The sequence below is a fragment of the Delphinus delphis genome, chromosome 12 (assembly GCF_949987515.2).
Source record: "Delphinus delphis chromosome 12, mDelDel1.2, whole genome shotgun sequence".
In the NCBI taxonomy this organism is placed as follows: domain Eukaryota; kingdom Metazoa; phylum Chordata; class Mammalia; order Artiodactyla; family Delphinidae; genus Delphinus; species Delphinus delphis.
The window spans coordinates 65,961,157-65,975,935 of NC_082694.2; the positions used below are offsets into that span (position 1 = coordinate 65,961,157).

The 14,779-nt window shown below is 42.4% G+C and overlaps 1 protein-coding gene across 1 annotated transcript in view; it reads left to right on the forward strand.

Moving 5' to 3' along the window:
- The first annotated feature begins 2,656 nt into the window (after positions 1-2,656).
- Positions 2,657-14,779, forward strand: part of CAPN13 (calpain 13) — a 101,759-nt gene continuing 89,636 nt past the window's right edge. The window contains 1 exon segment of the mRNA XM_060026324.1: positions 2,657-2,854. Coding sequence (XP_059882307.1) covers positions 2,657-2,854 — 198 coding nt within the window.

Below are 14,779 nucleotides of genomic sequence, written 5' to 3' on the forward strand. Positions count from 1 at the left end.
TCGACTGACTGCTTTCTGCTTCCCAGTCACAGTGCTAAGTATTCGACAAGCATGGTTTTGTCTGAGTCTTCCAACAACTCTATAACATGCATTTTAATGGCATCTCCATTTCACAAAGGAGGGAAGTGAGTCTTAGAAGGGGGATTCCTAAAGTCAGCTGGTGCACTGCCCAGTGGTGGGCAGTGAGGGCCCTGCAGATGAGCCTGGGAACTGATCCCCAATTATAAGGCCCTTTTGCAAGATTCTGATAGAGAAGTCAAGCCAAACTGTTCAGACTCATTTTTACCTGCAGTTAAGAGCTGCTTAATAACAGTCTCATGATTGTAGGTGGGTGGCTTGGCAGTGTTTTATTGACTCCACTATCCCTAAGGATGTGTACAGATGGTGGATCCATGGTTTTCACAACTCTCCCTTATCAGGTGTCATTGCCGTTGTCTTCAATTGGCAGCCAACTTCTGTTAACATTTTCTTGTTCTTGAGCGATACCTTACTGTTATTTCAGCTTTATCACTATTTATGTAGTTTGTTGTAGGTTCTCCTCTTAACCCTACAGGGAGTGGTGAGGTACACTGACGTATTTTCACCTGTTATTTTCCAAGAGCCAGATTGAAGAAATGTATATATCATACTGGGCTAAACCAAAGGAAATTGCTCATATTCAATCACTTTTACCTTAGGTTAAACCATATGATACTGACTATATTCAACCATTTTTGACCTATAGAAATGGCAGTTTCATATGGTCCAACCTAATAGTTCAAATATAAATTATTCTTACCTCTTTTGCTAGATAATTGTATGCATCATTCCCTCCAAATATGTGTGTACAGTGATACTTATTGGTGCTATTTTGCCGATGAATTTGTGTTATCTAAATAATTTGCAACATACTACTATTATATGTTAACCGTAAGAAAATTATGTTATTTTTTAAGTTTGCACATTTTTCCTGTGATCCAAGATCCTGATTGTAGCTCATATTCTTTCTTTATGAGTTGTTCTTTCATGTTCCTCTCCAGTTCTTTATCATTACCTGATTCCTTTTTCGCTGTGAAGTGGTTGTGGATAGGACATACGGACCTTCCGGTCTTTTGTGTCACCTTTATAGACCCTGGTCAAAGAAGATTGAAAAGCACGACTTTATGGGCTAAAGAGGTTTTTCAAGTCCCACAGCTAGTAAGTGTGGATTAGGATTCAGATCCAAGCCAGCTTGCCTTGCAGATGGAGGATGTGATGCATGTTTTGGTAAATGGCATCAATTACACCCCAGTGGCTTCCTGGACAAGAAAACCCAGGCTACCTTGACTGCTCTTTAGAGAAATTAAGACGCCAACATTTACTGAGTGGCTGCTGTTTGCCAGTCACTCTGTTCAGTCTGTTAGGTCCAATGTCATTTAATACAGCAATAAACCCTCTGAGATTGGTATCATTAATCCACACAGGTGGAGAGATAGGTTCACGGGCTTGAATACTAACGTACTATTGCAGAACCGGTAGGTAGGTGGTGAGAGCAGAGAGCAAACTTCAAAGCTCATTTGATTGTTCACTGTACTGCCTCTTCTTCCTCCCCCACATCCTCAACCTCCCGCCCCTATATTCATCATCGGATCCTATGGGTTCGACCTAAAAAATGACTCTGGAATCTGTCTCTCCACCATCTTCACTACCACTGCTCTACCACTGTCTCTCCCGTGGACAAATACGCAGCAGCCTCCGAGCCTCTGCCCCGTCTCAGACCCTCCCCATCCCGCTGTATGGCCTCCAACTTGCTCCACGATCCCATACACAGATCTGACCATAAGCCACCTCTCCAGTGGCCCTGCAGTGCTTGCAGGGCATAACACGAAAGCAGTCCAGTTTTCCAACCTACCTTCCTGGCCTTGTCTGCCAAAACTCTCTACTCCCAACCCTCACTCCACTGCCTCTCCAGCCCCTCCCACCCCCTCTAACACCCATGACTTCTCCAACCCAGTTCGTGGTCCTCCATGTAGTTGCTACTCAGGGCACCTGAAGGGACTTTTTTTTTTTTTTTTCTTAACCTACCTGCCAGTTCTCCACCTGGCAAATTCTTCTTCCCTCAAGGCCAATTCCAACGTCAGTGCTTGTGGGAGAACCACCCCAGACTCTCCTTGGCAGTTCCTAGCTTCGCCTCTTTATATCCATCCACAGGACTCTGTACACATTTTTAATTAGACAGTTGCTGTTGAATGAGAGCTTGTTGTTGAAATGTCTAATCTATTTTTCCCACTTGATAATGAGCCCCCAGGGGATAAAGATCGTGTCATATTTATCTTTGGATTGCCGGCATTCAGAAAAGTGCTTGGTGTAAAGTCAGCCCTCAATAAATGTTCATTCATGTATGAATAGTCTCTCATGCACGTAAGAGCATCCTGAGAAGCTGTTCAGCACAGCAGCCTGAAAACTGAACTAGAAGGAAGGATGCTGGGATTGTAGTCCGGGATCACCTACCAACTGGCTGTGTCACCAGGGATAGCACTGATCTGGGTCTCAGTCCCCTCACTTGTAAAAGTGGGGGACATCTGAGTGCCTTTCAAGGGTTCACATCTAATGATGCAAAGGACTTGATGGCTTACCCCTAAAAATATCTTTTTTCTCACTGAAAGGGAAAGACCTTATACCTCTTCCAAGAAGAGTCATGGCGCACAACCAGAAGCTTCTAGCCAAGACCCCCATCATCAAGTTCAGGCAACAGGACTTTTACTCCTTGCGGGATTATTGCCTAAACAGAGGCCTGCTGTGTGAGGATGAGACATTCCCTGCTGAGAATTATTCCATAGGTCTACAGCTGCTCAAGGGAAAAAACCTCTCCAGCCTAAGCTGGATGCGGCCAAAGGTAAGTGAACCTCCTCTCTAGGGACACGCCCAGCTCCTGGACCCTCTGACATGCTGCCTCCCATGGTGCCTCCCCGTGAAATGAGGGGCCTGAGACCTGGTTTTCAGGGCTGGCCCAACTCAAACTGGAAGGAGACTGAAGTTCATCTGGTCCCTCAGCTACAGAGTTGTATCCACAGTGGGATGGAATGACCCTGTACCAGGAAGCAGGACCCCAGTTCTAAGACAGCATGTCACTAGGTTACATGCCTCAGGATTCCCACATGAGAAATGGGAATGCATGGGTAGGAGGCTTGTAGTAGTAGCTGTGGGGTCTCTTCAATCTCCGTAAATGAGCCCCTCTGTCAGTCTTCATCATTCTTTAATCTGTCAGGTATCACTGTCTTTATCTTTTTTCTTTCCTTATTAGAATTTACTCAAAGGGAAGATAACATGTCAGTCACTTATATAATAGGATGAATTTCAGCAGTTGCCTTGCCTCTGTCGTGTATATTTGTATTTTCAATCTTGTAAAGGCTGATCACCTATGAAAGAGTTGTGAACATCAGCTGTAAAATTAGGGAGGTATTTCACGGCAATGTTCAAACCCCCCGACTCCCCCACCCCAGTCGACGACCACTAACTCCACCTTGAAGCCAGGTGAGCCCTGTTGGTTTTTTCTAGAACTATCTCAGTTTCAGGGCCTGAAGCTCCAAGGGAAATTTCTCAGCCCACTGGACATTCTCATAATATCATTTTCATTGACGCAAAGGACCTGGCTAAGGGCCACTTTGAGGGCCCTGATGCTCAAACCTCCTGTTCATGCTTCCAAAAGCAGCCAGCAGAACCTAGAATAAGAGGAGAGAATCTAATGTCTAGTAAGCTGATGATTATGATTTCAGCAAGCATTACTGAATGCGACTGAAATGCCAAGCACTCTGTGCAACACACTCAATAAAGCCAGGTTAGGTTATACAGAATAGGTATTTTCTGATGACAGAGAACAAGACGGAAACTCTAGAGGTAACAACTCCTGTCCTAACTCAGGACCAAATTGTAGCTTTGGGGAAGGGGAGGGTGAGTGGGGATCAGGTGGGGCTTAGGATGCTACTTCGTTAAGATGGGGGTGCTTCAAGCTTCTAGAATCCATCTTACCATCCAGAGACAGTAAGTCCCCAACAATGACTCCCTACTTGTGGACTTCACTTCTAAGGAGAGCTGAGCAGAGAACTCTATTTAGAGCTTGGAAGGATTATATTTTTCTCCCTTTGTTATTTTCAGATGAGGTTCTTTTAGAATGTTTTTTTTTTTTCACAAGGTACTGAGCAATAGATGTGAGACCATATTTATAGTGTTAAAGAATTTATAACATTTTTATTTAGAAAGGGTTGAGAGTTTTTTATTATCTAATTCCAGCAACATCTCAAACTGTGATGTCTTTTGAGGTCCAGGAGAAACTGAGGCAAACAGAAATGAAATGACTCACACAGAATCATTCCAGGAACCCAAAACAGAGGCAGCCAGGGGCCAGATACTTTTTACTCCCGTTCTTCTTTTACCCATCCAAAGGCTCTACCAGGGGGTCATTTTTCATTCCAACATTTCTTGTATAATGTATATGTGGATATGTCATATCTCTTTGTATCCCTTATCACAACTGTCAGCACTTACGCTTGTATAGTATTTTCCAGAGCTTTCCATGTGTCTTCTCTTACTTTGTCTCATGTTCTTTCCCAGTTTTATGAGAGAATAGGTTCAGACAGGTGATGTGACTTGCACAATGTGACACAGTGAGTGAGGGAAAGAGCCAGGATTTAAACTAAAGTTTCTGACTCCACATATGGTACTATTCCTCACATAGGATTGTGTGCCCCACAGGATTCTGTTAGGATTTGGGTGAATGAATAAGTGAGCGAATGAATGATTATGTCCACAGGCACCTGAAATGGGTTTCAAGCTCTACATGTATAATAGAGAATTCTTGAGTTGACCTGTTTTCCAAGGAAGATGGTGGAGGAGAAAGCTGATGTACTCACCCCTTAAACATGGTGACGTCCTCAACTGCCACAGCTCACAGCTGCGACTGAAAAGAGCCTTGAAGGAGAAGCTCCAGCCAGCATGGAGCAATCCTACCTGTAATGGCCAACACTTAGATAGTGCTGACCACATGGCAGGCCTGGCTTTACTTGACTCACTGAATCCTCATAATAACTCTATGAGGAGGTACAATTATTAGCCCCATTTTACAGTTGAGAAACAGAAACAGAGAATTAAGTGACCTGCCTAAAGTGTTAGAGCTGGGATTTGAGCCCTGGAGTCTGGCTCTGAGACATATTCCTAACACCACAACTGTATCGCCTCCTGTAAGCCTTCATCATAAGCTCGTGATGTATTTTAGGCTCCTGTTTGCTGCTCATAATACCTTGTGCACCGATAGAATCTTCTACTTTGTCTGGGTAATGGAATCAATCCCTGTCTATCTTCTGCCCTCCTTTCCATTTTTATAGGTGAAAAGAATGAGGATAAAAATGGTACCAGTACCTAACAAGATTATTTTAAGGAATGAATGAAGACAATACTTAGAACATTGTCTAGCACATTGTAAGCACTCTAAACACTAGCTATTGTTACTATGACTGATTTGGGAGGGACGGCATAGAGTAGCAGCCACAGGGACCATCCTCTGGGATTTCTTGGGCTTTCACTGTCCAGTCATCTCAGCTTCAGTCTTCAGCCATTTTCAGCAAACACTTTTAAGGAGAAATGTGGGTCAGAGGAAACCATTTGGGGAGGCCGGGGTAGCCTGGCAGGGAGCGTGCGTAGTGCCTTTCTTCTCACATTTTCTTGCCTATCACTGTTAGAAGGTTGCCTCCCAATCTAAAGCTTGCTCAGTGCCTAACCAGAGGCCTGACTGGCATCCCCTAAACTTCAGTTATATAATGGCTGAGGTGGCAGCAAGGCTCCTTAGGCCATGTCTGCCTTCTAGGCTTTTCTAGGTAATGGGAAAGCTTCATACTCCAGGCAACTGTTAAACCATCATGGGTATCATGCTACCTCGTGTACTCATCTAGGCTAGGCAGGTTCAACAACAGTGCAAGAGTCAGGGGCATGAAACTAGGCTCAGCTTTCTACGCCTCATGAAGAAGCAAAGTTGCTTCGCATCCCATAGTTCATGTTCTCTCTCTCTCTCCTTTCGCCTACCTCTTCCTTCTTCTTGTCTTCCCTCTCTCTAACAATTAACCCTAATCCATTTTGCTGCTGTAGAAGCTCCTTCTATTGCTTCCTTCAGCTTCTCTGGGTTTGAGGAGTTGGTAACCCACTCCCCACACCCTCCCCTCCCCCCACCAGCAGGCAGTCAGGTTCTGTAAATGCCTGTGACTGTGCCTGGAGCAAATGGCACTGAAAGGATCCAACTCCTCATCCTCCTCAATGTTTCCTGCAACACCAGCCTCAGCAAGAGACAATGCTGAGAATTACACTTATACCTGGAGACCCTACGTGATATTTCCCCGAACTGAATTTGGGACTTAGAGTCACTTTCTTCTAAAAATTTTATTTCATGAATAATAACAAATTCCATTTCTCAAGCATGTACCTATGCTAGGTATTAATCTAAGCACTTTACATACAACATTTCATTTAATTACCATAACAGGCCTATGAGATAGATAATATTATTATCCTCATTCAGTGGATCAGCACTGTCCAATAGAACTTTCTGCAATGATGGAAATGTCCTTTCTGCCAATACAGTAGCCACTAGTCACATGTTGGTATTGAACAATTGAAATGGGCTAGTGTGACTGAGGTATTGCAGATTTGATTTAATTTAATTTAATTTTATTTTATTTAAATGTAAGTCGCCAATATGGCTTGTGGCTACCATATTGGAAGACACAGAATTGTAGACGTAGATCTTCACAGCAGAGTTGCCACGGTGTCAGACGGAGGAATTGAAATTTCATCTTTGTCCCCATTCTTTAGTGAAAAACATGTTCATTTCTCAACTGAAGAATGGGCTGGGGGCCCAAAACATGTTCAGGACTCAGCACCCAGCCCCACTGTGGATTTTGGCCTATGGCCATCCCAGAATGAAGTGTTGCCTACCCAGACACCGACGTTCATCTTCCAAGTAGCCAGAGCAGAGTTTCCAAAAGGATCACTTACTATAAATGATTCACCTTGGTTTCAGCATGAGTTATTCCGGAAAGGAAGGGGTTAACAAAGTGGCGTTCTGAATGTAGGCTGTGAAGGCAACAGGTAGCAGAAGGCGACAGAAAGAGAGCACACCAACAGCCAATTGCCACGGAGCCAAAGAACTCTGATTCCAATAAAGCAGAGTTCTCTAGCAAAAATAGAAAAGGGAGTGACGCTGCCACCTGGCGCAGCCTGAATTGTGGCCACCGGCTGAAAGGGCCTATGTCTGAAGACCAACACGCTAAACCGGGTGTTTCCTCATCCAAGAGCAGCACACCATCTCGGGGAGGGCATGAGGAGCCTTTGACAAGAACACAGGAATCGCTGTCCAAAACATAGGAAGTGATGCCGTGTTAGAAGGGACACCTCCAGAGACAACTGCAGGGGAGTGCCTCGTTTGGTACCACTTCAGGTATGGGTTATGGGTGTGGATGCAGAGGGGAAGAGGGAGGAGGAGAGGGGAGAGGTCGAGATCTCCTACAGGACATAACCAACAGGAGCTACATAGATATATCCTATTGATTTATTTATTATGAGGAATTGGCACACATAATTATGGAGGCTGAGGCGTCCCAAGATCTGCTATCTGCAAGCTGGAGACCCAGGGAAGCTGATGGTGTAGTTTAGTCCAAGTGGGAAGGCCTGAGGACCAGGGGGGCTGATGATGTAATTCCCAGTCCCAGGACAGGAGAAGACCAATGTCCCAGCTCAGCAGTCAGGCTGAGAAGGGGTGAATTCTCCCTTCCTCTACGTTTTGTTCTATTCAAGGCCTCAATACATTGGATGATGTCCATCCAATATTGGGGAGGGCAATCTTGTTTACTGAGTCCACTGATTCAAATGCTAACACTCCTTAGAAATAGTGTGTAGCCAAAAATCTGGGTACCCCATGAGCCAGTCAAATTGGCACATAAAATGAACTATCACAGCTTCCTTCTGTACAAATGATGTTGCAGAGACCTCAAAGGGCCAGTCCATCTCACAGAGTCAGAAAACACTGAAGACCCTGCCTGCCAGTGTGGTCCATGGGGAAGGCATTATGGGAGCGGAGTGCCTGGTGCACAGCCTGATTCCTGTGGGACCTAGGATAAATCACTCAACCTCTCTGAACCTGCTCCTGGCTGGGCCTCAGAATCACCTGAGGAGCTGTGTGGATCCTGAACTCTACCTCCATCTGACCTACTAAATCCAGGTCATGGGGGGCGGCCTCCAGCAGTCTCCATGTCTGCGAAACTCCTGCGTGATTCTGAATCACACTCGGGGTACAGACTGCCCATCACCAGTCTTACCACATTCTCTAACTGCCCTGGTGTGCCCAGCCCACCTAGTGACAGGGGACCTGCCCAGAGCCAGGGGATTTTTATCTACCAACCATCTTGATCTATTTTCTCTGTGGGCCTGGTCTCAGAAAGTCGGCCCAGCAGACTGAAATGCTTCTGGGTATAATTTCTGTCTCCTCCTACCTTTGCTCTTTTTGGATCACCCAGGACCCCTCTAAAGCCCAGAGTGAGGAAGGAACAGGCAGCTCAGGACAGGAGATAAAAAAAATGCTGGTTTGGTACCTAACTTTTATGCACACAATTCTAGTGTTTGCCCATAAATTTGATGTTGACAATTGATTTTTGATTTGAAATAATTATCCTTTAATTTTCATAAAGTATCTTTCTATTCCTAATTAACTAAAATTTTGGGTTTTTTCATTTTCGATTTTGTTATTTTGGTAAATCAGAGAAAGTTGTGCATTTATCAAATGCCTTCAAGGCATTTATTGGAAAGATTGCAATTGTTTCTCCTTTGGCCCATGTAAATGGTATTTTATACCATTAGATATCCTGATAGGAAACCATCCTGGCATCCTGCATTTCTATGGCAAACCCTACTTAATGGTAGTGGGTTAGTTGTATAATTTATTGTTGATTCATTTGCCGGGTATTTATTTCAGTATATTTCCGTAAATGAAATCAGTCTGTGATGTGATGTGTGTGTGTGTGTGTGTGTGTGTGTGTGTTTCTCTCTCTCAGGTTGGGCATCCAGGCTGTGCTGACTTCTTAAAATAACCGGTTGCAGGATTCTTTCTTTTTTTAAACACAAACTGTAAGCGACACAGGAATTATTTTCTAAAAGTTTGAGAGAATTCAGCAAGAAAATTTTGAGCTTAGAAGCCTTGACAGAGATAATAGGGAGATATTCTTTGATCATTTAAAAATACTGTTTCAAGGTTATTGATTTTCAGGTTATTTACCAACTTGGATCATTTTGGCCATGTTAATTCTTGTCAGAAAATCATCAGTATGCTTAAACTGATTAGTATAGAATTTTACATCATGTGTTTATACTGCTAAAACCTCCTTTCTATTTCTAATTTTATTTGGGTTTCTCTAGCATATTAGCCAAAGTTTGGGTCTAAGTAAACCTTCTCCCCAAATACAATGTATTCAATATTTGCATTACTGATCTTGCTGTGTTTCTATTTTGTAATTCACCAGTTGTTCTGTTTATCATTTCTTTCTGCCTATGTGTGTGAGGCTCTTTTGGTCTTTCTAATATCAAAGAGTTGACTGTGTAATCCACGTTTTTATTCTCTTTCGGTTTTTTTTTTTTAACATCTTTATTGGGGTATAATTGCTTTACAATGGTGTGTTAGTTTCTGCTTTAAAACAAACTGAATCAGTTATACATATACATATGTTCCCATATCTCTTCCCTCTTGCGTCTCCCTCCCTCCCACACCTCCAGGCGGTCACAAAGCAACGAGCTGATATCCCTGTGCTATGCAGCTGCTTCCCACTAGCTATCTACCTTACGTTTGGTAGTGTATATATGTCCATGCCTCTCTCTCGCTTTGTCACAGCTCACCCTTCCCCCTCCCCATATCCTCAAGTCCGTTCTCCAGTAGGTCTGTGTCTTTATTTCTGTCTTACCCCTACATTCTTCATGACATTTATTTTCTTAAATTCCATATATATGTGTTAGCATATGGTATTTGTCTTTCTGACTTACTTCACTCTGTATGACAGACTCTAGGTCCATCCACCTCATTACAAATAGCTCAATTTCGTTTCTTTTTATGGCTGAGTAATATTCCATAGTATATACGTGCCACATCTTCTTTATCCATTCATCCGATGATGGGCACTTAGGTTGTTTCCATCTCCGGGCTATTGTAAATAGAACTGCAATGAACATTTTGGTACATGACTCTTTTTGAATTATGATTTTATCAGGGTATATGCCCACTAGTGGGGTTGCTGGGTCATACGGTAGTTCTATTTGTAGTTTTTTAAGGAACCTCCATACTGTTCTCCATAGTGGCTGAACCAATTCACATTCCCACCAGCAGTGCAAGAGGGTTCCCTTTTCTCCACACCCTCTCCAGCATTTATTGTTTCTAGATTTTTTTGATGATGGCCATTCTGACTGATGTGAGATGATATCTCATTGTAGTTTTGATTTGCATTTCTCTAATGATTAATGATGTTGAGCATTCTTTCATGTGTTTGTTGGCAGTCTGTATATCTTCTTTGGAGAAATGTCTATTTAGGTCTTCTGCCCATTTCTGGATTGGGTTGTTTGTTTTTTTGTTATTGAGCTGCATGAGCTGCTTGTAAATTTTGGAGATTAATCCTTTGTCAGTTGCTTCATTTGCAAATATTTTCTCCCATTCTGAGGGTTGTCTTTTGGTCTTATTTATGGTTTCCTTTGCTGTGCAAAAGCTTTCAAGTTTCATTAGGTCCCATTTGTTTATTTTTGTTTTTATTTCCACTTCTCTAGGAGGTGGGTCAAAAAGGATCTTGCTGTGATTTATGTCATAGAGTGTTCTGCCTATGTTTTCCTCTAAGAGTTTGATAGTTTCTGGCCTTACATTTAGGTCTTTAATCCATTTTGAGCTTATTTTTGTGTATGGTGTTAGGGAGTGATCTAATCTCTTACTTTTACATGTACCTGTCCAGTTTTCCCAGCACCACTTATTGAAGAGGCTGTCCTTTCTCCACTGTACATTCCTGCCTCCTTTATCAAAGATAAGGTGACCATATGTGCGTGGGTTTATCTCTGGGCTTTCTATCCTGTTCCATTGATCTATCTTTCTGTTTTTGTGCCAGTACCATACTGTCTTTATTACTGTAGCTTTGTAGTATAGTCTGAAGTCAGGGAACCTGATTCCTCCAGCTCCATTTTTCGTTCTCAAGATTGCTTTGGCTATTCAGGGTCTTTTGTGTTTCCATACAAATTGCGAAATATTTTGTTCTAGTTCTGTGAAAAATGCCAGTGGTAGTTTGATAGGGATTGCATTGAATCTACAGGTTGCTTTGGGTAGTAGAGTCATTTTCACAATGTTGATTCTTCCAATCCAAGAACATGGTATATCTCTCCATCTATTTGTATCATCTTTAATTTCTTTCATCAGTGTCTTATACTTTTCTGCATACAGGTCTTTTGTCTCCTTAGGTAGGTTTATTCCTAGATATTTTATTCTTTTTGTTGCAGTGGTAAATGGGAGTGTTTTCTTGATTTCACTTTCAGATTTTTCATCATTAGTGTATAGGAATGCCAGAGATTTCTGTGCATTAATTTTGTAACCTGCTACTTTACCAAATTCATTAATTAGCTCTAGTAGTTTTCTGGTAGCATCTTTAGGATTCTCTATGTATAGTATCATGTCATCTGCAAACAATGACAGCTTTACTTCTTCTTTTCCGATTTGGATTCCTTTTATTTCCTTTTCTTCTCTGATTGCTGTAGCTAAAACTTCCAAAACTATGTTGAATAAGAGTGGTGAGAGTGGGCAGCCTCGTCTTGTTCCTGATCTTAGTGGAAATGCTTTCAGTTTTTCACCATTAAGGATGATGTTGGCTGTGGGCTTGTCATATATGGCCTTTATTATGTTCAGGAATGTTCCCTCTATGCCTACTTTCTGGAGATTTTTATCATAAATGAGTGTTGAATTTTGTCGAAAGCTTTCTCTGCATCTATTGAGATGATCATATGGTTTTTCTCCTTCCATTTGTTAATATGGTGTATCACATTGATTGATTTGCATATATTGAAGAATCCTTGCATTCCTGGAATAAACCCCACTTGATCATGGTGTATGATCCTTTTAATGTGCTGTTGGATTCTGTTTGCTAGTATTTTGTTGAGGATTTTTGCATCTATGTTCATCAGTGATATTGGCCTGTAGTTTTCTTTCTTTGTGACATCCTTGTCTGGTTTTGGTGTCAAGGTGATGGTGGCCTCATAGAAGGAATTTGGGAATGTTCCTCCCTCTGCTATATTTTGGAAGAGTTTGAGAAGGATAGGTGTTAGCTCTTCTCTAAATGTTTGATAGAATTTGCCTGTGAAGCCATCTGGTCCTGGGCTTTTGTTTGTTGGAAGATTTTTAATCAGAGTTTCAATTTCAGTGCTTGTGATTGGTCTGTTCATATTTTCTATTTCTTCCTGATTCAGTCTTGGCAGGTTGTGCATTTCTAAGAATTTGTCCATTTCTTCCAGGTTGTCCGTTTTATTGGCATAGAGTTGCTTGTAGTAATCTCTCATGATCTTTTGTATTTCTGTAGTGTCAGTTGTTACTTCTCCTTTTTCATTTCTAATTCTATTGATTTGAGTCTTCTCTCTTTTTTTCTTGATGTGTCTGGCTAATGGTTTATCAATTTTGTTTATCTTCTCAAAGAAACAGCTTTTGTTTTATTGATCTTTGCTATTGTTTCCTTCATTTCTTTTTCAATTATTTCTGATCTGATTTTTATGATTTCTTTCCTTCTGCTAGCTTTGGGTTTTTTTTGTTCCTCTTTCTCTAATTGCTTGAGGTGCAAGGTTAGGTTTTTTATTCGAGATGTTTCCTGCTTCTTAAGGTGGGCTTGTATTGCTGTAAACTTCCCTCTTAGAACTGCTTTGCTGCATCCCATAGGTTTTGGGTCATTGTGTCTCCATTGTCATTTGTTTCTAGGTATTTTTTTATTTCCTCTTTGATTTCTTCAGTGATCACTTCGTTATTAAGTAGTGTATTGTTTAGCCTCCATGTGTTTGTATTTTTTACAGATCTTTTTCTGTAATTGATATCTAGTCTCATGGCGTTGTGGTCAGAAAAGATACTTGATACAATTTCAATTTTCTTAAATTTACCGAGGCTTGATTTGTGACCCAAGATATGATCTATCCTAGAGAATGTTCCATGAGCACTTGAGAAAAATGTGTATTCTGTTGTTTCTGGATGGAGTGTCCTATAAATATCAATTAAGTCCATCTTGTTTAATGTATCATTTAAAGCTTGTGTTTCCTTATTCATTTTCATTTTGGATGATCTGTCATTGGTGAAAGTGGGGTGTTAAAGTCCCCTACTATGAATGTGTTACTGTCGATTTCCCCTTTTATGGCTGTTAGTATTTGCCTTATGTATTGAGGTGCTCCTATGTTGGGTGCATAAATATTTACACTTGTTATATCTTCTTCTTGGATCAATCCCTTGATCATTATGTAGTGTCCTTCTTTGTCTCTTCTAATAGTCCTTATTTTAGCGTCTATTTTGTCTGATATGAGAATTGCTACTCCAGCTTCCTTTTGGTTTCCATTTGCATGGAATATCTTTTTCCATCCCCTTACTTTCAGTCTGTATGTGTCTCTAGGTCTGAAGTGGGTCTCTTGTAGACAGCATATATATGGGTCTTGTTTTTGTATCCATTCAGCTCTCTCTCGTTTTATAAGGAATGCATTTGAGATGCTGGGTTTATCCATGAGTGTGGTCTTTTTAATTTTGCAAATATTACAGAAACATGGAATCAATATTTATTGAACAGGTCCCTTGTCTGATGCTACACTGAGTATTTCACATCCTTCCTCCTTTGTAAAATGCAGACTCCTGCTTTGCAAGTCTGTCGGGAGACCACTGTGAATGAAGCATCTAGTCCTCGGCGAGGGTTTGGTAACAGCAGCCAGGGCACCAATGGCTTTCTCATTTGACTCCCACTTTACATATGAAGAAACTGAGGTTCAGCAAAGTAAAGAAAGTTGCTCAAGGTCACCCAGGGAACAATGCAGGCAGGATTCCACACCAGGCTCGGTTCAATCACTCTCAGCACACCTACCCCTCCTCTGTCCATCATGGGGGTAAACCAGGGGTAAACGACGAAGAAGCTGCAGCTGTGCTGGGTCTAGAAAGCTGAGCCACACTGTCTTTTTTACCCCATCCAAAAACCTGATGGCCTCCACCCTCTTCTTTAATCCCTGAGTGGAGGATCTCCAGCTAGCCTCCACTGAGACCTTGAGTTCCCTTTTCCAGTAGAAGGTGAGGGGACAGCTAAAGCCACTGAAGTGCCCCAAGTTGCTTTGACACTGGGAGAGTTGCTCCCTCCAGGGCCCTGTGGAGAGCTGCCCTTCCTGCTGGTGTTGGGAGAGACCCCAGGTTCTGAGCAGCCAAGGGTAGGGCATAGGGTCAGCTGGATGCCTCCATCGCAAGGGCCTGAGCCTGAGCGCCCTGCCCTGGCCATCTGAGAGGGCTGGTTATGTGCAGAGAAGATGGTGGGAGGAGGCCTGGTGAGGTGGGCTGGCTGACTTGTTTGCAGACACGCACACCTTTGTTTTCCCCTTGGCGGCTCCACCAGGAAACTGGCCGGCAGTATACGAAGGGCTGACAGGTCTCACAAGATACAGGACTCCACACGTTCATGGCTGTTGAGTAGATGAATCTACTTTGCCGCCCTGCTCTCTGGGGACTTATTTGTCAATGTGAAAAGAAATGATACAGGAACAGTTACCA